We start from the raw sequence: 24,702 nt of genomic DNA on the forward strand, positions 1-24,702 counted from the left end.
TGACACTGTCAACCATGCCATCCTGCTCAACCGTCTCCGGGAAAACCTGGGTATCACTGGTCAGGCTTTGGCGTGGTTGACCTCTTTCCTTTCAAATCGACCCTCCCAGGTCCAACTGGGGTCCTTCCTCTCTGACATCTTTTTCTCCACCTGTGGTGTCCCCCAGGGATCTAATCTCTCTCCCTGGCTGTTCAACCAGTATCTGGCACTCCTTGCCCACCGCATCGCCGCTCTCTGCCCTAATTTCCAGTGCTATGCGGACGATACCCAACTCATCTTCAGGCTACCCTCAGCCTCCCCCTCTCCTTCCCTCATCTCTGACTGTCTGTCTGCTATCCAAGAATGGTGTGCCGCCAATGACCTCTGCCTTAATGCCAGTAAGACTGAGATTCTACTCATCGGTACTCCCACTCCCTCCTTCCCTGCAGCTCTCTGGCCTGCCTCCCTTGGCCCCCTCCCTGCTCCTACCTGCAAGGCAAAAAACCTTGGGGTCATCTTCGACTCCACACTCTCCTTCTCTCCTCATATTTCTGACGTCGCCAAGAGGTCACACTACCAGCTGCACCTCCTCAGAGGTATTCTTCCCTTCCTCTCCTTCCCCCGGAAGCTCACTGTCTCCCGAGCCCTGGTTCTCTCGAAGCTGGACTACTGTAACAGCCTCTATCTTAATCTGCCTGCCTCCACTCTCCGCCCTCTGCAACTCATCCAGAACAGAACTGCGAGACTTGTCCTTGGCCTCAAGCCCAGGGACCGTATCTCTCCAGGACTGAAATCTCTACACTGGCTCCCAGTGGCTGCGAGGATACAGTTCAAAACCCTCTGCATTGTCCACAAGGCCTTCTGGGGCCTGGGTCCTAAATACCTTCAACTCTCTCTTCCCAAATATCTTCCTTCCCGAGCCCTTCGCTCATCCGCCTCCAATTCCCTCAGGGTTAGCCGCTTCTCGAAGCAACGAGCTGGGGGTAGATCTCTCTCCGCGGCAGGGGCCTCCCTCTGGAACAGCCTTCCTGCCTCCCTGAAACTTGAGGAGAACCATCTCCGGTTCCGGAAGCACCTCAAAACCTTCCTCTTTGCTTCTGCTTTCTCTCTCCCTCTCCCCTGCTGAACAGCTAATTAATTCCTCACTGAAACTGCACTGATCCTGCAACTGGACCACTCTAAACGGCCTCGGTCCTGGGCCCTGCCACTCTCCACTTGCACTGATGCCCTGGAACCCCTTTGCACTGCGGGACTGTCTCTGTATCCCTACAGCCCCCCCTCCCCCAGCACTTGTTCTGCACTTACCTCACACTTGCCACCAGCTGGCCATATTTATTTATTTATTACGTTACGCCTCTTACCTTGTACTGCACTTCCCCCCTGCACTTCCCCTTGCACTTTTCCCCCTCCCCCACCCCTGCACTTGCGCTATCTGAATGACACCTGGCCTAGTAAGATCGTTGTCTGTCTCCCCTTGTCCCCCCCTCCCTGCCTCGTCGCGCCTTGAAACACATGTGTATAGGCGCGTTACAAATACCATATCATATCATATCATATCATATGAAGTCTGGGTGCTAGCAGTTGACTGAATTCTTTATAGAACTCTGCCCCCAACCCGTCTGCGCCCGGCGATTTCCCGCTGGGGAGTGCTTTGATTGCTTCTCTAATCTCAGCCTCAGTGATGGGATGTTCTAGCGATTCCCTAGTGGCATCTGCTATGAGGGTCGTGGGTATTTGGGATCTATTTGGGTTCTATTTCGGGATCTGTGACAGTGCTCTGTGGAGAATATAGGTCTTTGTAGAATGCATAAAATGTGTCCTTTTGTCTGATCAGTGGTTACTGCACCATCCGCTGATCGTATACAGGGTATAGTCGTGGGGCCCCTTTCACCTCTTACTGTCCTAGCCAATAGCCTTCCTGGCCTTTCCCCTTCTCCATACCTACGTGCTGCCACTGGTCTATCGAAGTATCTGACCTCTTGGTCTGCTGCCTCGATGTAATCATTGAGCGCGTTTTTGATCTCTAAGCTAATTTGGGGCGTTGGAGTGGTTGCATATTGGGCCTGTAGGGCAGTTATGTGTGTCTCTAGTCGGGTTAACCGTCCCCTAATATCTTTCAGTATTCCACCTTCTATAGATATCGACTGCCCCCTAATGCATACTTTAAATGCCTGCCATAAAGTGGCCTGAGTGGAGACCGAGTTTTAATTTAAGTCAAAATATTCCTATATGTGTTGTTCCATTGAATTCTTATAAACTAGGTCCCTCAGTGCCTCCGGCTTAAATCTCCATGGTGGGGTGGAATATGTCTCATCTGGGATTCTCAGTGTTAGCTGTATCGGAGAATGGTCAGAGTATGTCCTAGGGTGAATGTGGGAGTTTGTGACCCATATCATGCTGCCCGGGTCCAGTAGCCATAGATCTATTCTGGAATGCATATCATGGACTGATGAATAGTATGTATAGTCCCTCGTGTCTGGGTGTAGTGCTCTCCAGACATCCCTCAACTTCAGGTCTGACATATATCTGAGGATTGACTGGGCAGCTTTAGTTAATGACCTAGGTTGAGTGGATGTGCGATCAAGTTGTACATTTAAGATAGTGTTGAAGTCCCCCCCACAGATTACTTGTGCCGTTGGGAAGCTTGATAGTTTCTCGAAGATCGATGCGTAGAAATCTGGTTGGTCTACGTTTGGGCCATATATGTTTAGGAAAACTATTTCTTTGTCACAGAGAGTGCCATGCAGTAGCACATATCTCCCTTCCGGGTCGCATTCTGCCTCTATTGGCTGGAATGGTAATGATTTATGCAGTAATATTGCGACCCCTCTCGCTTGTCTAGAGTACATGGTGAAGTATTGATAAGAGCCCCAATTAGGTATCACATGTTCTGTCTGTCCTGGACCAATATGTGTTTCTTGAAGGAAGATGATCTTAGCAGCTTGTCTGTTTAGGTATACCATGATCTTTCTCCTCTTAATCGTAGACCCAAGGCCCCTTACATTCCAGTTTATCGCATTTATATCATCTCTGCTTAGTTTACCCATTGTCTCTTACGTATTCCTTTTGGTTTGTGCTCCGTTAGCCTCCCGTTGTGTGCTTTGGTACAAACGTGCCATTCCCCTGTGTGCTTTTTCTTTTTTCCGCCCTTTGTAAATAACAAACCCCCAACATCCCCTGTGTCCCCCTTCCCCCCACCCTCACAGTTCCCCAAACTTCAACTGTGCAATAGATTGTCCATCCCTTCCCTCCCTTCAACATCTTAAGCACCTGCTATGGGGGGGGGGGGCTACGGCGTCTTCGGTGCTGCTGCCGGTGTTGAGCCATTTCTGGTTTTGTCCCGTTACTCGTTCTTATCGTGCTGTCTAAGGTGTATATTGACAATCGATGAGAGTTGAATTCCGACGCACCTTAGTGTAGAGTTCCGTGTGGAGCCTGCCTTGTTACTGTTGTTTCGTTCCTTTGGTGTGCTGGTGGTAATGTGGCCATTTCTTCCTTCTTAGTCACCCTCAGTTGCGGATCGCTCCTTATTCGGAGGAATATGTGTCTCTACAAAGTTCGCTGCCTCCTCAGGAATTGTAAAAAAAAAGGGTGTTTTGGTGTTGGATTTTCAATCTGGTGGGGTAAAGCATTGCATACTGCACTTGCCGGTCCCGTATCATTTTCTTGACCCCATTAAAGAGTTTCCGTTCCTGTTGGACCACCATCGTAAAATCCGGGTAGATGCGTACTATATTTGCCTCCCATCTCAACTCCTGTTTCTCTCTGGAGGTTCTCAGGATCAGGTCTCTGTCCCTGTAATTCAATATACATGCAATGATCGGTCTCGGATAAGCCCCTGGCTTGGGTTTCGGGGCCGCTGATCTGTGTGCCCTCTCCACTATAAACGTCGGCGACCATCCAGGATCCCATAATAGCAGGCGTAGGAGGTCTTCTATCGGTTTTTCCACCGGCCCTTTAATTGCGTCTTCCGGGACCCCAATAATGCGAACATTGTTCCTCCGAGATCTCGCTTCTAGGTCCTCACATTTGGTTTTCACGGTGCCCAGTTCAATAGCCATAGTGGAAACTGTGGATTTCAATGCTGCTTCAAGGGCATCTTCCGTGCCTGATATTCTTGTTTCAGCCTCTGTCATACGAGAGGTGGTCTTGTCAAGTTGTGCTTTCATGGTGGCCACACTGGCTGTGATCCCGGCAAGTTTTTCGGCGAGCGTTGTGAAGCCCTGCTGCATGGCCGTGAAAACTGCCTGGGGGTTCATCATTGCTGTGGGAGGGGGTTGATTGTCCTGTGCTTCCATCTCCCCTTCGACCTCTGATGCCGTGTCTTTTTGGATTGCGGTTGTATATTTGTCTATTGTGCCTCTGTTCTTTTTGGGGCCAAAGTTCTTGGGCATCGTCGCTTATCCAGTTGAATTCGACGTTAAATTCTTCGCAGGAGTGTCCTCACTGATTTCCTCTAACTGGGAGGTGCGCTTCACTTTGTCATCGAATTAGCCAGAGGTTCTGACTAACTTATGGGAGTATTAGCTGCGTTTATACGTCCTGTGAATGCCCCGATTGCCCAGTGTGTTTAGGGTGCAGATATCGTTAACCAGTATACCAGCAGGCTCTTTTCCCTAGATCTCTTTTCTTTTCCGGGATTTCGTGGCCTGTCCGACGTGAGGGTTGAGATGGGCGAGTGGGTTAGCGTTAGTTTACGAGATGAGGCAGCAGTCTATGCGTCTTGAATCGCACCTTGCCTAGTGTTCGTGCTACTTCCTTATCTCCGGGGCATGTGTAAGTTGAACCTCGCTCCGCACTGTGAAATTATGCGATACCTCTGCCGGTGCCTGTAGTGTTCAGTTTATGCCCCCTTAGTGCCGCTCTGCGTGGCTTTCGTTCGGAGGGAGAGTCGCATGTATCGGCGGGGGAGGGGGCGGCCCGTCTTACCTCCCCGCTTCTGCGTTGCGGTGCGAACCAGAGTCTTCCCCTCTTTCCTGGTCAATCGGTCATCCCCGAGAGGGTCCGCGGTTCTCCCCCCGCGAGCGCACTCGCCTGCTTTTTCGCCTGCATAGCTCGCGTACGTTTGGATCCGGGCTCCTCCCCGCCGCGCTCGTTTACCGCTCCTCCACGTGCCGTGGGATCTTGTTGGGCTTATTACTCGGCGATCCCTTCTCCGTCTGGCCTCAAATTTTCTGTGCATCTTCCGAGGGTGCTACTGCAGGCTCCTCCCAAGTTTCATGGGGAATCGGGACAATTACAAGTGATTATCCCGGCTTACGGCAGCAAAGTCTGCCGGAGCTTACACAGAAGCCACCATCTTCCTATGTGCGCAACAGCGCCGCCCATGGTTTGTTACTTTAAGTTGCATGGGATGACTTGCACATCTTCGTATGCACGACAAACCAAAATAAAGAGGCAATAGATACAAAACACCAGGAGAACACGGTTATCTTGACCCTCCTAGTTTATCAAGGTACTTTCACCATCACTTCATTGCCACGCTGCACTTCAACTGCGATAAAAATACCCCTCCACACGGAAAAGAATATCAAACCAGAGGATCAGCACACATCCACATGCTTGTGTGGATAAAAGATGCTACCAAATATGGCCATGACAGTGATGCCACTGTATATATATTTTTCAAAATACATTACCTGTGACATCCCTTCAGAAACCCCAGATAGTGACCTACATACACACATTTTATGCTTCCAAAAACATAAGTGTGGCAAATACTGCCGACGGTGATATAAAAACAAAGGTAAATACTATACCAAATGTTGCAGAATAGGACAAGTAAATAGCTTCATGTTTTCTGTTAAACACAGAGTAAAAGGGAAATTCCCTAAAAACACATACAACAATAAAGGGGAAGAAGCATCCAAGTACATCAATGATTACAATGCAATCATTGCCCTCTTGTGGAATGCAAATATAGTCATCCAATACATTGCAGACAATTCCACTGCAGTTGCAAGATATGTCACAGCCTCTCTCACTAAAGCTGAGAAAACAGAGCTAACAGATCCCTGGATTGACATTTCATCTGACGAAACACTGTCACAGAAATTGTACAGCTTCGGTATAAAAATGCTCTCCACTAGAGAATGCATAGAAAATGCAGGTGCTACAAAGCTACAGACTGTTTAACAGGCACAGCCTTATATGCTAACTTTGAACACATTGTCTGGCTAAACCTTGGACCCGCTTCATCCTGAAAAAGAGTACTACAATCCTACCAAGAGATAGAAACAATAGCCACAAATGATCCCAAAGTCCAGGACCTTTTAAAAAAACAATTTAATTGACACATACTACCCAAACAGAAGCACAAGTTTGGAAAACATGTGTCTATACAACATAGCCCACAACTACTCCTCCAGATGAACAAATGGCAACTATTCAGCCTCAACTTGTGAAGGAAGCCTAGCAAAACTTACAAAACCCAACCTAATTAATCATATAAATGTACATTTAAATCTCTGCAACATAGACAACTTTATTTACAACTTTGTAAACCTTGGAGAAAAGAAGATTAATTATTAGCTGACCATGAATCATTTGAAGCTGCATTTGACCCTCATACACAGTACATCATGTACTATGTTTGGTACAACATTAGTGTGTGCTACAATGTTGTTGTACTGGCATGAAAAAATCATTGGGTCATTGGGAAACAAATCCATAGAGGAGTACAAAAAATGTTTATAATTATGTGAGTGTAAGTGTGATAGTATGTTTGTTTGGAGTGTGTTGTAATTAAGGTAATGTTTAAAGTAGTTAGATACCTGTTGGCATATTCCTTTGTGATGTCATCTTTAATGTCTTGGGTGTTAGTCTTGACAGTGCATGGTTGTGGCGTGAGTTATGGTGGCTTAGCTTACCATAACTAGTGAATTTCTGGTCTTTTTTGGTTTAACCAGAAGGTCGCTTTAACAAAGTGTTTTCACTGAATTTCATAGGTTTTTACTAGTGCAACTTAAACATAAGATCCCTTTTAACATTTTTTTTTACTGAATATATTTATATATTATATTTTTGAAAAGATATCAGGCTCACTTTAGGCTATTGCAGTAAACAGACAGGGAGCAGGGGGGTAATTACATATGGTGGAGCACTGGGAGAAAATCCAGAATAGAAACCCAAACTTTTTTTTATATACTCTATGACACAAATTGGTCAGTGCATTTCGGAACATAGTTCTTCGTCAGGGAAAATGATCAGTTAAATATAAGTAAAGAGAAAACAAAAAAGATCTGGTGTTCCCCTGATATTAAAAATAAAACATTAAAGTAAAAAATTAAATAAAATAAAACTAAAACATATAATTTCGAAGAAGTAGAGAAAGACAAGCCATATAAAGTCTTCCATAAAATGATAAAGATATCCAACAAAATCTAATTTTATTGCCTTGGGTCTGTTCTAGATTCCAAAAGCATCATCATATCTTGATTATTTGTGCCAAATTTGATGTTCTAAAATATGATTGGATTCAAACTTAAACCTAAAGAAATGTGCATATGGTGCTTTCATGGTGTTCCCGATTGAGGTGCCTTTTACTTGAAGGTAATATTTAACTTTATAGCAGAAGTATGTATTTTGAGCAAAACATTTGAGTAGAATCATTGTGAACTCCTTTGAGGCACCTAAGGGTCCTTCTTGTAGTAACATTCAATTACCTCTAACCAGCTTAGCTCGATGCATTCCCATTGCAAAGCCCAAATGGTTATGTCCCATAGTCACATGTATTTCAGACTTGGAGGGACGTGGAACCAGGCACCTTTCATGAGCCTTTCTACTGATGGATGATCCCCTACTGGAACTTCTGCGTATGTCCCACTGGTATAGCGGATTTATACACTCCTACGGTTCTGAAGGCTTTGCCTTTTTCTAGGAGAGAAGTCAAGAAATTAAGGACCGCTACTACAGGGGCAGAAACAGGAGGAATACCTCTTCTTCTACACCATGTATTCCATGTATTCCTTGCTGCGTTGTAGCTCCTCCGAGTGGAGGGTGCCCAGAAATCTGCGATGAGCTGCAAAGCATGGCTCAAAATGTCAGGTAATGTTAATCTTTCCCTAATTTCTTGCACGCCATTAATGGAAGGGTACCTCTCACTCTCAGAGGATGAAATGACCCAGTTGGATCTATGAGCAGGTGTTCTCCTGACAAGAGAATCCATGGGAAATTTGAGAAAAGTTCCACTAGAACTGGAAACCAAACTTGCGATTTCCAGATGAGCACCACAACTACTACTGCTGCTTCCTCTCTGCGAATCTTCGCCAGCACTCTGCTCAGCATCATGAACGATGGGAATGCATAATGCAGATTCCCTCTCTAGTCCTTAAGAACGCTTCCATTCCCTGTGCACTCCTCTCTAGTCTCCAGCTTAAGAATCGACTCTGCTGTGCATTCAGCCTGGAGGTGAACAAATCTGTGTGCTGGAGTACCTCTTTGCTGAGTTTCCAGTCGCTGGAGTCACTCAAATGATGAGTTCCAGTCCTCTATCACGTTGAGAGTTCCTGGGTGATACTCGGGTGTTACTGAGATCCCTGTCTGAAGGCAATAATGCCAGAAGTCCTTTGCTAATTCTGCGAGTAGTCTGTACTTTTTCTCGCCCAGATAATTTATGTATCTGACTGCCGGGATGTTGTTGATCTTCAGTAGTATAAAAGAGTTTGCTCAGCCTTTCGTAAAGGCATTTATTGCGAACAATCCAGCTAAAAGGTCTAGACCGTTTATACAAAACTGTAGCTTGTCTGAGCTCCACCTGCCCCCTGTTTCTGGTCCATTGCAGTGAGTCCCCCAGACTTCTCTGCTGGCACCTGACTCCACATAAAGGTCTGTTCTGTCTCTGAAAATGGCATGCCTGTTCCATGCATCCATATTCTGCAGCTGCCATCGTAATTCTGTTTTCGACTCTTGGTCGATCGGCACTGCCTGGTGATACCTAAGGCCTTACTACAAGTGTTTGATCTTTGGTCACCGGAGCGCCCTGTAATGTAGGGGCCCTGGAAATATATGCTTGGATGGAAAACAATAAGAGTCCCACTTCTCTCGCTAGAGCTCGAAGAGAGATAACTTGTTTGACAAGGCATATTTTGATTTCTCTCTTGATATCCTGGATCTTCCTCACTGGTAGGTCTAGAGTTGCCTTTTTCCTGTCTACCACGAAACCCAGGAAATCAAGCTGTCTTGTTGGCTTCATGTCTGATTTCACTTGATTGGCCCAGAAACGTAGCGATGGTAATAGGTCTTTCACCCATGTCATCTAGTATAGCAGCGTCTCTCGGTCGCTTGCAAATAGCAGAATATTGTCCAGATATATAATGATATGAATCCCTTTCTCTTTTATAGCTGCCACTACTGGTCTCATAAGTTTGGTGAACACCCATGGTGATGACGTGAGAGCGAAAGGCGTTGTCTTGAATTGCAAGAATTGCCCTGCCTAGCTGAACCCCAGGAATGGGTGAAATTCTGCATCTATGGGTATTGTGCGGTAGGCGTCTTTTAGGTCTATCCTTGCTAACCAGTCTCTTTCTCTCAGAATGTCTCCTAGCTGATGAATGGTCTCCATCTTGAAATGTCTGTAAATCAACCAACTGTTCAAATACTTCAGGTTTATGACTGGCCTGACTTTCTCTTTCCTGTGAACTAGGAACATGTTTTGAATTAGGGAGCGTGCGTGCACAGCTCGATGGCCTCTTTCTTTTTGAGCTACCCGAGCTCTTTTTCAAGGAGTTCTTGTTCTGCTTGGGCTAGGCGCATGGGTCGCAGACTTGCCTCTTGCAGTGGCTCTTGCATAAACTCTTGCTGTAGGCCCTTGTTTGAAACATCCAAGAATTGCTGAATGCGCACCAGTTCTGCCATAACTGAAATTTTCTCCCCCCAACTGGTGGATAAGTAGCCAGTAAAACATGTGCCAGCGCTCTGCATTGTTCTGGTTCCTCTGCTTCTGTGTCCTCTGGGATACCTTCCTCTGGTCGTGAAGAATGAGTCCTGTTGCCTTGCATCCCAGTAGTGGGCCCTTCCACCCTGAGGTCTTCATGATGACTGAAACCAACGGGTCGCCAACGGGCCGCTCGACCCCATAGTGCCCTGTCCCCATAAAAACTCTGCTCGGGAAGATCTTTTTAATCAATGCCTGAGATTTCTCTAGGGAGATGTAGGTCCCTACGAATCTCCCCATTTACTTACCAAAGGTCTCTCCAAATAGTAATCCTTGCACTGCTTCTCCTGCCTCGTATGTGGTGAGGTTGCTCAACTTTGGGTCAATCTTTAAGAGCAGTCATCTCCTCCTCTCTGTGGAGGTGGTCCAATTAGAGTTTCCCAGCAGACAGACAGCCCGTTGGGCCAAATTGACTAGGGTTTCAGTGTCAACATCCTCCCCTGTGTCTCTGTCCCTCTCCACTAGATCCATGATTTTAGCTAGTGGGCCTGTAAGTTCCAGTACTTTCTCTTGGCAGCTTCTCGAAGACCTGTGCATACCTTTACGCAGGTCTTTGGATGTTTTCATAAAGAACACTAACATTTGAGTGTCTAGTTCAGGTGCCTCTGCTATCTTCCCTGGTAGATTCGGACATGGACTTTCCGCCCTCATGCGTAGTCTCACTTCCTTCTCTAGAGCTTTTATAATTATCTGTGCCATGTACTGTCCCACTCTAGACAATGGCTGCCAGTCTCAGGATTAAAGGCAAGTCCCTGTTTAAGCTCATGTCAGAATGACTACAACCCTCTAGGGAAAGAGGCCAAGAGATAGCTTGGAAGGATAACAAGGTTTAATTGTACAGCATACAAAGGTTTCAGGAAAGAACTGGAGAATGTTCTGGGCAAAAAGGGTGCAAGCAAGAGCTTTGAAGGGGACACAGTGTCATTCATATGCAGTAAAAACAAGTGTCACTGATTGGCTGGATCGTATACTTGGGCCTGCTCAATAGGGGATGTCAGGTTACAATTGGTTCTCATTTCCGCCGTCTGTCAGGTCCCACGTGTGCTGGCTGGGCTCATCTCTCCAAGGAGTGAAGTTCAGGTCTCTCATAAGTTAACATATCAAAACTGCTATGATACACTAAGCCTACTACTATACCACTATGGCATGCACCTGGGAGGCTCAGGGACTGGTGCCAGGGGGATGGAGGAAGAAATACAGTCACACTGACCCACACAGTTTGTGCTTTGTTGATATTGCACCCCTCACACCCAAGGCATCCACCCTCATTTTGATCTATAAGTGTTGTCCCTGTACCTCGTGTTACAAAGGATATATTTATGTGGAGAGGTGAAACAGTCACACATGCTTAGATCTTTGATGGCCAGTTGGTTTATGATTGGGGCTGGGGTCACTCACTATCATAGAATTCAGGGGTGTGGGAATTGGGTCAGTGGTGCGGGCCATGGCTCTGGGTAGGCTGGGTGGGGGTTAGAGGTCTGCTGGAGGTTTGGCTGTGATGAATGGGCACTGTAAGGAGCCTGGTGTTGTCTCATGGCCTTGCAGGGTGCATTCCTCCCAGCGATACTGAGTAATTGCAACAATGGAGGGACAAGGGAGAGAACTGGGCATGCAGGTTCATCTTGTCTTAATGTTCTGGCCCTATCGAGTTTTGCCATTAAGCTAAACTTGTGGCTCTCAGTCATGCAAGACTATGCATCTACCATAGTTACAAAATGACGCGCACTGCGTCTATGCATCTATCGTTCCCACAATATTATATCCATGCCGAGTTTCATAGCATGGTCCTCTCTCCCCTTGCACACTACACAAGTTCATATGGGATTCACCTCACCTTAAAGCGGCTAGGGGTAGGATAGACTCATTACCATCCCAACATTCCCCATATCGTTTCTTCTACAGTAACAAATTCTTCCACATACTTGCACTTATTTTCTCACCTCACTGCAGCCTCCTAGGGGGGTGTTCCCTTTATCAGAATCCAGGCCCTACACACATGTCATAGGCTCTCTCCTGCACGCAAATACACCTCTGGTGTACATGTCATATAGATGCAACGCCCATCCCCTACCAGGTCAACCTACACTTCTTTGTAATTTTCAGGGTCAGGGGTAGGAACAATGGTTATGTGATCCAATTGGTCAACTACATCCCCACTGTGATAGGGACCATGTGAGGAATGGGGTAATCAGTCTGTACTTCTACTTCCTTTATATTATGAGGTACTTTTGGAACACCAATAGAAACCATCCTCATTGCGCTATTAAGCACAACATCTGAGAGCAAACTGGCATGTGCAGAAGATGATCAAGGCAAACATGATGATGTGCACGGTAATTTTCACCGATGTTCCGAGCCACGATGGGGCCCAACTGAATGCCAGCTTCCTTTTTCATCTTCTCCCCTAGATCATGCATTGCAGCGATAACGTGCAACAATGTCCCATTTTCAGCATCTTCAGAAGGTACAAATGTGCATCATGAATTCCTGATCTTTTTGCAAACACCGCCTTCCATTGCTGTCAGCAGATCATAGCATGTAGCGGTTCTGCATCGTCATCAGCCTGAGGGCACGCAGCTTGACTTTTATGATATTGAACCCTTGTTCGGTATCGTTAGCCAACTGGATCAGCTCCCAATGCACGATCTGGAGCCATTTGGGATTGGCCCGCGTCTGTACACTGGAAACTAATAAGGATGCAAAAAATCTCTGTGTTGATTTGAACTACTTGTACTCATCAGGTATTTGTGCAAGCAGTTTGGATGAGTCTTTTGATAGGTAATGCAATGCTTTCCTTTTCCTTCACATCGGGCTACATGCTTCTTTTTCGGAGAGGATGCGAAAGTCTGGTGGTGGCAACGTGTGCTGTGCTGTGCTTGGGGGCACTGTGGGTGCATCATCAGGCAGTGGCCCCCTTTAAGGTGTTCATCTGGCACTATTAACAGGGCTGAGTGTAGCATAGCTAACGAACAATAGCCCCTCCAAGATTGTGGGAGGTGCAAGTACGCCTGTTGGCCACACCCCTAGTAGTAGTCCATCAGTACTGCAGTTCCCTTCTTAATGTCTGGAATCAGCACAGTTCTATTACATCGTTCATTCGAGCCAACAGAAATAGTTCATTCACTGAAAAAGCACAGTACATGCGTCTTTTCTAGGTGTACTTTCACTGGTTTCTCTATGGCTGCAATCCATGTTAGTTTTGTGATGTTTGCTCTCGATGTTTGTGCGCACGACTGCTCCACGAGAACCACATTTTTCTCTGGAAACCCTCAGCTTTAAACGTAAGGGTCGTTTCTTGCCACTTGTTAATGTATTTTGCCCCTTCGATCACCAGGCAGGGCTATTTTAGACAGTTGGTATTGATTAGACTTGTTTACATTTCTTGGCGTCTGAATCAACCAGTACCAGATGGACGTTGCATGCCTGGAAAGTGCCTCTGATCCTGCATAGCGCAAGATGAATTAGGCATTGTGCCTCTATGATTCGTACTTCTTGTGGTAATAAAACCTTGGGTGCTGTGGATGCGTGTGGTTTTAAGGAGCTGTCCCGGGAGGATAGCTCAGCGGCAGCGTGCTTGACTTGGAAACAAGACGACACGGAGCAACAAAGGTTCCATCTCTGGGTCCGTACTTAGAAAACTCTGGGTATTAAGCGCGTTATAAATAACCTATCATATATCATATCATATCACACATAGCAACTGCTTTTAGTCGTTCGCCTTCCCACTGCACTCATGTCAGAGTGCTCTGACTATTGGAGTGGTCGAGATGACAAATATCTTCAACCGCATCCAGACCTGGTATGCATTATATTTGGGTTTACATACTTGTCTTTTTATTCTGTTATGGCGTGATATGTGTCATTTTGTTCATCTGTTTCTACTGTTTGTAGTATTTACATCATTGTTTATATTGCACAAAAGGTTTTTGACATTTGGGAGCAATATTTCAAACATTTTACTTGTGCACACAGTCATGTGGACATTGCTGTTATTTTTGGGGGTCATATCGTACATCTCAGTGGTCATGTTTTCTTGTCCAGTTAAATTAAATATGTGCTCTCATTTATGCACTCATTCAGGACGAGGCTGAGTGTCAATTCAGTTAAATTAAAGGGTGTACTTGTGTTCCAGTTCCCCAAGGTCCCTCCCCCGCTTCTTTTAGATGGCCTGCCCAAATGAAAGATGCCCACCAATATATTCCTAACAAAACATTAGAAAGGTAAACAAAATGTCTGTGAAGTGGAGGTTGAACTGATAACAATACATTCTAGTGCTGCTAACTACATTTCTATCTCTAGGCAATGAACAGTTTGACGTTGACGTTTTTCATCTCTTCAACACCTTTAGTGGGAATAAGAACGGGTAAAACAAGGGAATGGGAGGGGATGGGGATGATGGAGGCACAACTGGGGAGGGGAAGAGAGAAAGAGAGAGAGAGAGAGTTTTAATTTAAGTAGCTATGCCTTTAGTGGCAATGCATGTTGGATTAGCTCTTGTACATGCACTTATATAGTCAGCATTAAGCTACCTGAGATGAGGTAGACTTGTTTCATTAACTCTCAGTAGCTGGTGTGGAATCAGGTGGGGCCCTGCAAATGTCTGAGAGGTGTATCTAATATAAGCGCCCTTTCACTTTGACTGCGAGAGGGGTGGAAAACACAACATCGTAGGGCCCATGGAACCTGGGTTTTTTCCATTTTCTCACAAAACTCTGGACATACACCAGCTCCCCCAACAACAATGGTTGGGCGGGTGCTCGGTCATCCGACGGGGCTGTTGCGTTTTGGGCATCATCTGGTTGTGGTGGTGCCATATGTCATGACACGCAGTGATCGCACATGTTAGGTGCGTTACATATTGCTTGAATTCCTCCCACAGGATGCTGCTGTTCTATTGGCATCCAATGCCCACCTTACAGGGGAGGTGGGCGTCTGCATGCATCTGCCAATCACTATTTTGTGGCGGGAGAGGTGGTGATCCTTGCTAGGCTGAGTGCGTAAATTGAACAGGGCCACGGGTAGGCAGCATACCCAATTCTTTTTCAGGTTATTGCGTAATTTGGAGAGCCTGCTTTCAAGGAGGTCATTGATCCATTCCACCACCCCATTTGCTTGTGGGTGGTAAATCAAACGCATGCAGTGCTTTATGCCAACAGTGCTGTGATTTCTTTAAAGAGTTCATTGAAAGAATGAGTGCCTTTGTTGGATCTCAAAACGTCACAAACTTCCATCGTGGAAAAACATCACATACAAGAAATTTGGCAGCACACTTGGCATCTGGGCGGGTGCATGGACTGGCCTCAACCCACCTCGAGAATGCACACCCTACCACAGTCAGGTTGCGGGCCCCAAGGCATCTCTCCGCCATGTCTGCATAGTTCATTTGTAGCTCATAAAATGGCCAAATGTGGAGGGGCAGGGTGCCTCACAATGTTCCCGAGTGTCATTCCTGTACTAAATATTTGGCAGTTGGTACATTGGATGACCATTGTTGAGAGGTTTTCTTGGAGATTGGGTATAAACTAGTCTTCCTGGATGTCTGCTGAAATGTGTTGCTTGGTGCTGTGGGAAGGGTAGTGTAATTGCTCAAATTCCGTGCGTAGCAGTTCTACTGGCATCACTACTTTCCCCATGCATTGCTGTCACCATAAGAGGTCAGTAGGAGATTGCACACACCCACGCTTGAGTCCAATTTCTTGCTCGTCCTTTGGTGCCCTGTGCTGCAGCTCAACTATCTGAGCTATGGGCATGACTGTGCATGGATCTGTTTCTGGTCTTGTGGTTACTGCTGCGATAACAAATGCAGCAGGTGCGAGTACTGGGAGTTATGCTGCAGCCTTGGCCACTGCGTCAGCAGCTGCATTTCCCAATGAGGTTTTGTCCATATTGTTGGTGTATACTGCACAATTGGCGACCGCCACTACAGAAGATTCTGCAAGGGCAGAAATTAGTGTATTGTGCAGGGTGGCATGTTGCACTGGTGAGCCGCCTCCCCGCCGGAAGCCCCTCCTTCACCAGCGTGAAAGACCTGCATGCACAGTTGTGGCGACGTATGCAGAGTCTGAGCAGATGGTGGCATAACACTCCTTAGCCGGCCGAAGGGCCTCAGTAATTGCTACAAGCTCAGCCGATTGGGAAAAGTAGTGCGTGGGCAACCTTTTCATTACTATTGTCTCATAGTCGTCTGCCACTAGGCGCACTACTGCCGCACCAACATGCCTCTGCCCTGTGTCCTGGTCAATTGAGACTGCAGATATCTGTTTGATATTCTGCAGTCAAATGTTCTCCAGCTATTATCCAATTCACCCTCTGATATAGGTGGTCACTGTCTTGATCCTGTGATCTACAGAGGTTTGGCTCTGGCCGACTGTACTATAACTCCGGTCAGCTGGTCTGACCATTCTTTGGTGAGTTTTTCCCTGTGGGGGCTTTTGTCAGACTCAGCCACATAATACTGACTCTGTTATACAACTGCATCGCTGAAAAAGGAATTTGGATAGAATATCGGACAATGATCTTGTGCAGAATCTATGGTATATTCACCCTAAAATAGTCTGCTCAGAGTATTACTCTGACTTACTGCTGGGCCTACAAGACAACTGTAATTGTATAGCATAGCTAGAAGCTATTAAAGGAGATAAGAAGAAGAAGAATAAATGGTATCATGAGAAGATTAGAACCCTCAAACAGCAGTCCCGGAAAAAGGAAAACAAATGTGGCTTAAAACAAGAGATCTCTCATTCGGCAGTAAAAACAGCCGAGGTTTTGTATAAAATAGAAATTATGTTAGCCAAATATTTGGCAATGCAAAACCTTATTGATCAAGCAGAGAACTGGCCCAAAACTTTGTTTCGTGTGATAAGGAATTTATCTATGCCTGAGAATGTGAATTCTCAGCTCCCAGCATCAGTTATTCTGGCAAACAATTGTAACTGTTTTTTTTTCAAGATAAAGTTAATGCCATCAGAAATATAATGCTGACCAATCAAGTTGTTACAAACAATGGCACAAACATCTCTCTTTACTTCTCCATTTATTTGCTGTCCCAGTTTTTCTTTCTCCACGGTTGGGGATGAGGATATTCTCAAATATCTAGAAGAGTTTAAACCCACGATCTTTAAATATGATCCTATCTCAGCGTATTTGGTTAAACAACATGCTTTGGCACTTAGCAAACCAATGGCCTACTTCATAAATGCCTCATTATCTCAAGCCTGTGTTCCTATGGAGTTAAAAAAATATTTTCTTACTCCATTGTTGAAGAAGCCGACATTAGACCATAAGTCTCTTGCCAATTATTGTCCCATAGCAGACCTGTTATGGCCTGCAAAAATCTTAGAAGAAGTGGTGACAAGGCAACATCAGGCCTTTATAGATGAACATAACATCCTTGACTGTTTCCAGTCGGGATTCAAACCGGCTCATGGAACAGAGACTGCCCTGGTGACGGTTTGGGATGATCTGCTAGGGGCCGCTGACAAAGGTACTGTTAGCATGTTTATCATGCTGGACCTGCCGGCAGCCTTCGATACGGTGGATTTTGATATTCTCATCACCAGACTGTCATCCGTGGCATGTATTCCGACAAAGGCTATGAGATGGTTTGTGTCTTTTCTATCCGACTGTACCCAACAGGTAAAGATGGGTGACTCTCTTTCGGATACAGTGCCGATTAAGTGTGGGGTACCACAGGGGTCCTCCATATCGCCCCTAGTAGATAAAAAGGTTTGCAGCCTGTCAAATCTATACCCTTGGCAATTCCACTTGTGATATTAATAATTGCTGGTTGTCTGGCAGAGTTTGTTCCCTAAAAGTGTGGCTGCCACACTGTTGAATTGGACTTCTTTTTGAGAAGGGATATTCTCAAATGTGCCAACCAGTAGTTGAAGGAACTGTTAGTTGAAAATAGAACATTGTCATGTTTTGTAAAGTTGACGCTGTGAGTCAAAGATTAAATAATGGTAATCTGACAATGTTCTTATGCCAACAAAATAAATGTTTTAATTCAAACAAGTTTTCTTTGTATCCTGTGGTTTGCTAAACTGTTTTTAAATTCTCTCGACATGTGTTTCGCCATGTAAGATCCAATGGTTCATCAGGAGAGATATTCTACATGGGTTGTTCTAAAATTAACAAAGATAATTCAAACTGGTAACTAAAAGGAATAATAACACTTTACTTCAATCTTAGTGTTAGTCATGGTATTTCAGCATTTTCAAATGTTAAACAATATTGTGCATTTCTCTTAGTTTCAGAGATACAAAAATGGTTATTTTGCAACTCCAATAACAAATTTATCATTGCATACTAGTCTTATGAATGACTCACCAAAACGTCTGGTCATCCTTGTAAGGTATTGTGAATGCTTCTCTGTGGTTTGGACCATCAATCTTTTAAAGTTTGGATTGAATGAAAGAAGGGAAAAATGGGGAGGAAAACAAAAAAGTGTAAAGAGGGAGTGTGTCTAAGTAAATCTAAAATTAGCTTACCTTGTTCTGGTCTTAACATTTGTAGAAGAAATGAGAAGGCTCTGGTAGGCCTGCCGGTGTCCTGATGCTTCCTGTAGGATGCACAGGTTATAAATGAGGCAGTGTGCTTTTTATAGCCCGAAAAATGTGGGTTTGCGGTGGACAGACTTTCATAATTATGCACATACTCTTAAAATTTAAAACTGACAAAATACTTTAAAAAGCCAGACTTAGCGAACAGCTAACATTTCAGATTGTCAATATTTACTCGAGGTGCGGTCGCCTGAGCATGTGATGACGTCATCACGCAGCAGCTTTAATAACACGTCGATGGAGGCAAGGGATAAGTAAGAAGCACAGGAAGGAATGAGAAGGAAAGGTAGAGGAGCTATGTGTACAACTGGCCCAAATGTATCGTGGGACTCATCAGTATTCAATGGAACGCAGCAGCAAGAGGAAAGACAACTGGAGAGAGGTGTTTTCTGCGCAATGTTGGAGGGGGGATTCTGGAAAATTCTCACTGCATAGTGAGACTGGGCATGTTGAAGTCATGCCCAAGAAAACACAGCAATAACATTTGACAAGGGTTGTACGTGAGAAATCCAAATTTGGCAAGTTTGCAAAAGCTCCCTGAAAAGCAAAGAAAAAAACCCTCCTAATTATGGTTCCCTCATATATGTCATGGTTACCAAAATCCTAGGTTTGTGTTCAATGTGCTTAAGGAGACAATGACTGTCTACGAGTCAATGGCTGTCTAACAAAAGACTTTGAGCCTCCCACACTGCTATGGTGAGCCAAGCCATGTACACAACCATGCCCAAGAAAGCACAGTGCCATGTCACAGTTTCATTCACTCTAGTTTCTATATATGGGAAAGATGGAACGTAATATAGGAACATTTAACTGAAGGTGGGATTTCGACCACAGCTTCCTTTGGAGCAGAAGCCCACTCTGGCCTTCCTGGAGGTTCCTGAGACTTGCTAGGGCCTTTATTTTTATTTCTATTTTTTTAATTAGTTTAAAGTGCAATTTGGTTAATTAAAACCTTATGCACTTCAAACAAAAAAAACAATTACATTTCAATCCTTAAAACCAATATCATAAAGAGAGAATAAATACAAACATATTACAATCAGTTTTTAACAAGTCATAAAATAAAAGAAAAAGCACATTAAGTGGCCGGTCAAGTGGCACAGCGAGTAGAGCGCTCGCTTTGACGTCAGTGCAGAGCCTGTTAACGCAGGTTTGAATCTCAGTGGGGCCAAACTCAGCCTTTCATCCATCCTTCTGAGGTCGATAAATGAGCACCACACACTGTGGGTAATAATAAGCAGCGCTCAGATACCTGAGGGTTTGTAGCATTTTATAAGTGCCTTATTATTATTATTATAAAAACACCATTTCAAATAATTCACTAACAGCTCTTTCCCAAATATAAAAGGCTGCCCTAATAAAAACCTTTATCTCCCCGTCATAAATAACTGACCAATATTGATCGGATTCAATCATTTGAAAATCACCAACTATATTTAAATACCCTTTGTAATATCATTCCTTTAATTTAGAGTACATAGTAAGAATATGTTTTACAGTCTCCACCTCTATTTTACAATGCCTACATAGTATTTCTGCTTGGGGGATATTAGTCCAAGAACCAGTTAATTCATTACAAGGAAGGGTATTCAAACGTAATTGCAAGATAAATCTTCTCAATGCCCTATTTCGTGTATTTAATAAATATTCTCTCGGGATGGCAGGTTTAGGATTCTTGAACCTACCTTCACTTCTATTTTTTTTCAATTAGGTAGAGCAAATTTCCTTCCTCCCCCTCCCCCAGTATTATTCTAAAATTCAATTTACAGCATCCTAATTTTTTCCACAAAGTGAAAAGGGAAATAAGCCCCAGTTCACATCGTATTGCTTGTACTGGCACAGCGTTAGGTAATCCTAGAAAGGTCTCCAAAGCTTCCCTTCAAGTTTTCCTAATTTACTCAGATATTTACCCTCCACTGTTTCCAAGGCGTACAAAATCCCGGGTATAATACAACTCTTATATACCTCAATAGCCTTCAATAGAGTGGCCTCCTTTACTGGGCATATATTTCCGTATGACATTCCACTTCTTTAGTATTTTTGTATCTACCGCCTCTTGGAAGAAATTTATACTGAGATTACTCAAAATGGGTCCCCAGATACGGATAAGCATCAACAACCTCCAATTTAACAGAATTGATGTCCCATCTAGAGGAAAATATTTTCTTCTCTTGCTTTGCTACTCCAAATACCATAATCTTGGTTTTATTGATATTTATATTTATATTGTTTGCCTCTGAATAGGAATACAAACCATTCAGTAATCTTTGCAATCCTACCAGAGTTTTATCCATAAGAATGGTATTGTCTGCATACATAAGACCACATATTGCTTTTCCCCCCACAATGGGGGGGGGAGCTATTTATAGCAGTAAAACTATCCCACATATCTGATACGTACAAATTGTACAGTATTGGTGATGTAACACATCCCTGCTAAAGGCCGGTATTTGTATTAATCTTGGGTGATAACATCCCTCCTTTACCCAGATAAATGGACACCGTAGTATCCTTATACATTTCTTCCAGAAAATGAAGGATTTTTGGGCAGATCTTTTTTCCCCTCAATTTCTCCCAAAAGTCCGTATTGACACAATCGAAAGCTTTCGAATACTCTATGAAGCACACATATAATTTTTCCCCTTTGTCCTTTGTGCCAGCTATAATATGTTTCAGCATACTCAGATTGTCCAGGGTGCTGTATTCTTTTCTGAAACCTGTTTGTTGGACAGAGAGGAGACCCTTCTCCTTCATCCAGTTGTTCAGAGTACCCACTAACAGGGAGAAAAAAAATCTTGCAGCTGCTGTCGGCCATTGCTAGCAATCTGTAATTATCAGGCAATTTTCTATCCACTTTTTTAAAAATAGGACTAACTATGGCTTTCCTCCAAATATCTGAAATAATACCTGTTTCCCATATACCAGTAAACAGTTGAAGAAAAAGCACTGCCCATTTTTTGGGGTATTGTTTGATAACAATATTAGCTAGCCCATCTGGGCCCAGGGCTCGTGAAGATTTCATTTTTGCAATAACTTTGAGAATGTCCATAATACCAAAGGGGAAATTATGTGTTCCATATGAATTTTTACAAATAGGGATAATGGAGATGTGACTTGTCTTGAAGAAGAGATTAGAAATATAGTGACTACAAACCTCCTGTTGCACGTCATTATTTTCACTATTATCCTCATCCATCAAAAATTGGCGATATAAATACCTTAATTTTTTGGAATCGTGGGTTTTACATATCTTATATATGCACCTCCAATTAGCATTATTGGTATTATATTTATAATCCTTTAACCAATGTGTATAGTGTGTCTTAATATTGCTAAATCTCTTACTTCTCTCTTCATCATCTAAGTCACATAACTCCTTAAGTTCCCAAATATCACGCTTCATTTCTTTTTTCCTATCCTGTATCGATTGGTCAAATTTGTGAGTATGGTTTTTACCATTTTTGTTTTTCAAAATAATATTACTATTTGTTCTCCGTATTAAACCCAACAAATTAGTGATCGTATTAAGGCCATATAGGGCAATGTCCTGGCAATCAATGATAAGATGGTCAAACAGACTGTTAAATGAAGCTACGTTTTTATCAGACCAAGTGATCCTGTTTCCACCCGCCGAGAATTGTATATTCATCACCTTTCCTACTTCCCAGCCCTGTACTTTTGGACCATTAATGCATTTTCCCCTAAGGGCTGTGTGGTCACTCAAAGGGGTGACTACATGTTCGAACGAGATAATAGAGTTACTTAGATTTTTGTTTACAAACATGTAGTAAAGTCGGTACCCAACCTTCCCATTTGTCCAAGTTTCCCTAATATCTGACCCTTTGTTAGGTTCCAAATAATTTAGCCCCCAGTTAGACAACAATTTTAACCATTGGATTCCTTGTAAGGTTTGGGGAATTTTCCCCCCAACCAGGCAGTAATCCTGTGTTTCCACTGGAACGATAATAAGCGTTTCATCCCATAGTTCTTTACACCTATCCATGTCCCTTTTGGCAGTGTCACAGTAGGCATTAAAATCCCCTACTATGCACATTTCAGAGTCAGCGGATTCCAATAGCCTTCCTTCAATGGTTTGTTTTATAATCTCCCCTATCTCCAGCATATTCCCCCCCCCCGGATGGGAGTAAATGTTAATGAGGAGGAGTTTCCCTAATGGGCTTCCCCTATCAATAACTTCACACATAACACAAGGGGAATTCCCATACTTCTCATAAGGTCTATAACAGATGTGGTTTTTCACCCTAATACATAAACCTCCAATAGGTCGACCCTTTTCACCTTTAGTGGCTGCTTTATTCCATATATTATATCCATCCAGTAACATTTCCCCAGTAACCCAAGTCTCTTGGAGGGCAAATATATCGCTGTCCAACAGCAGTTGAATACCCTCCATATGAAGTATGGAATTAAAACCCCTACTGTTCCAAGAGAGTTGGGTGAATTTGTTATTACATACCTCATCTCAGGTTATGGTAGGTATATTATCCTCCGAAGATCACACTTCTATTTGGTTATGTCCTGACTCAAAATTAGTTGAAGAGATCACCCCCGGGTCCATGTTTTTATCATTCAAATATTGGTGAATTGAGTACTCCCGTATGAGGTCTACAAAAACCAAAGATCCAAATTGTACAATTACCCAATTTTCCCAACTTCCAATTTTGGGCAAAATGATGGAATCAATGTCCCCTGTGTTAATATTTTGTAGCTGTGGAATGTGTGCCAATTTATTCAATATCCAAGCCCGATTTAAAAAAGGACTTTCATCGGTAGTGGATTTTTCAATGATCTTAATACTTTTCCCCACTATAAATTGGGTTTTTTCTTTCTTACCGATAGAATTACTCATCATTCTAGCTTAGGATTACTGTACATAGCCAATTGTTCCATCACCTTAAAATATATCTCCCTCTCCTTTAAGGTAAGAGACATGGCATTATCGTTAGTGGGGATTTTAACATATTTTAAATTATTTCCCAGAGGCGCTTCAACCCCTAGTTCTATATTATCTGTCATGTGTTCATTTCCACTCAGTCAATCATCTAAACCCTTCTTTTTGGTTACTGCTGTTTTTCCTTCGTCTAACTTCCGCTGGCATTCAATGATTTCAAAGCGGTTTCCCACGTCTACACATTCAGAATCTAAAGGGGATGTAGAGGCTAAAGCCAAGGTATTCTTTTTAACATTCTTGTGGGATTTAACCTTAGCCATTGCCACCCTATTACGGGTAGATCTCTTATTTTTTCTTTTACGTCTAGTACGTCTCTTTAAACCCTGGGATGTTTCACTAACACTATCACTTGAATTTATTTTTTCAGCCTAATTTCCCTTAGAGACAGATGACTCACTAGGATGTGTCTTTAACTGATAGTCACCTTTCTCATTTTCTTTCTCGACAGCCAAAACCAATTCACTCAGATCTCCTAAAGTTACGTTTGCTTCCTTTCAGTCCTTTTTTTTCTGTGCAAATTATTTCCCCAAAATTCCTCTACCATAATCCCAAGGGATCTGGTGTTATCAATAGTCTATTTTACCAGAGATTTGATGTCACTCTGTTCCTTTAGCAACTTAGTGCAGATGGTCAAAAGAACATCCATCATGGTAGGCAGAGCATCAAATTTATCACCAACATTAAGTGTATTTTCGCTAGCACCACTCCTTACCCTATGAGGTGTGTTTTCAAAGGAGGTTCCAGTAGCATTCCAAGACGCATCACCCTCATTAGGTTCAACTTCTATGTGTGCACATTTATCCAAATCTGGGGTAGCTGACAAATGTATTCCAATAACATTATTCATATTGGTTTTGTCTACCGCAGAGATATCCAAATCTATGCATGTACCCATAGATTGCCGCCTGAAATTCTGTACTAATTTCAACAATGAATTGTTATCAATCATCGAACTATTAGAAGGGGGAAGTTGAAATTGTACTGTTTCAGGTACATTCACTTTTTCCTTTATGGTTAAGAAACTAAGTATCTAAGGTTGCTCTAATACACATTTGGTCGAGCTAATATGCTCTTTGTTACCTCCTTTCTTTGGGTTTTTTTACTTTACCCAACACCAGAGTTCCGGGTTTTAAAATCGGTGTGCATTTACTCTTTTTTCCTTTCTTTGACCTGAGGTTGTGTGAACATGGGCTCAGGGCCATGATACTAATAAAGGAAGGGTAAACCAACCACTTGGAAATATGAGAGGAGGATAC

At 43.6% G+C, this 24,702-nt stretch overlaps 1 protein-coding gene across 2 annotated transcripts in view; it reads right to left on the reverse strand.

Moving 5' to 3' along the window:
* The window catches only part of BCHE (butyrylcholinesterase), a 636,843-nt gene that overhangs the window by 547,460 nt on the left and 64,681 nt on the right, over nt 1-24,702 (reverse strand). The window contains exon 2 of one of the 2 annotated variants that reach the window (XM_069618487.1): nt 18,242-18,303. The exons of the other annotated variant lie outside the window; for it this stretch is intronic. Within the exon in view, the coding sequence (XP_069474588.1) occupies nt 18,242-18,299 (58 nt within the window). The 5' untranslated portion in view covers nt 18,300-18,303. The remainder of the gene's footprint in view (nt 1-18,241; nt 18,304-24,702) is intronic. 2 annotated transcript variants of the gene reach the window in all.

The sequence above is a fragment of the Ambystoma mexicanum genome, chromosome 10 (assembly GCF_040938575.1).
Source record: "Ambystoma mexicanum isolate Mex_15411 chromosome 10, UKY_AmexF1_1, whole genome shotgun sequence".
NCBI classification, from domain to species: Eukaryota; Metazoa; Chordata; class Amphibia; order Caudata; family Ambystomatidae; genus Ambystoma; species Ambystoma mexicanum.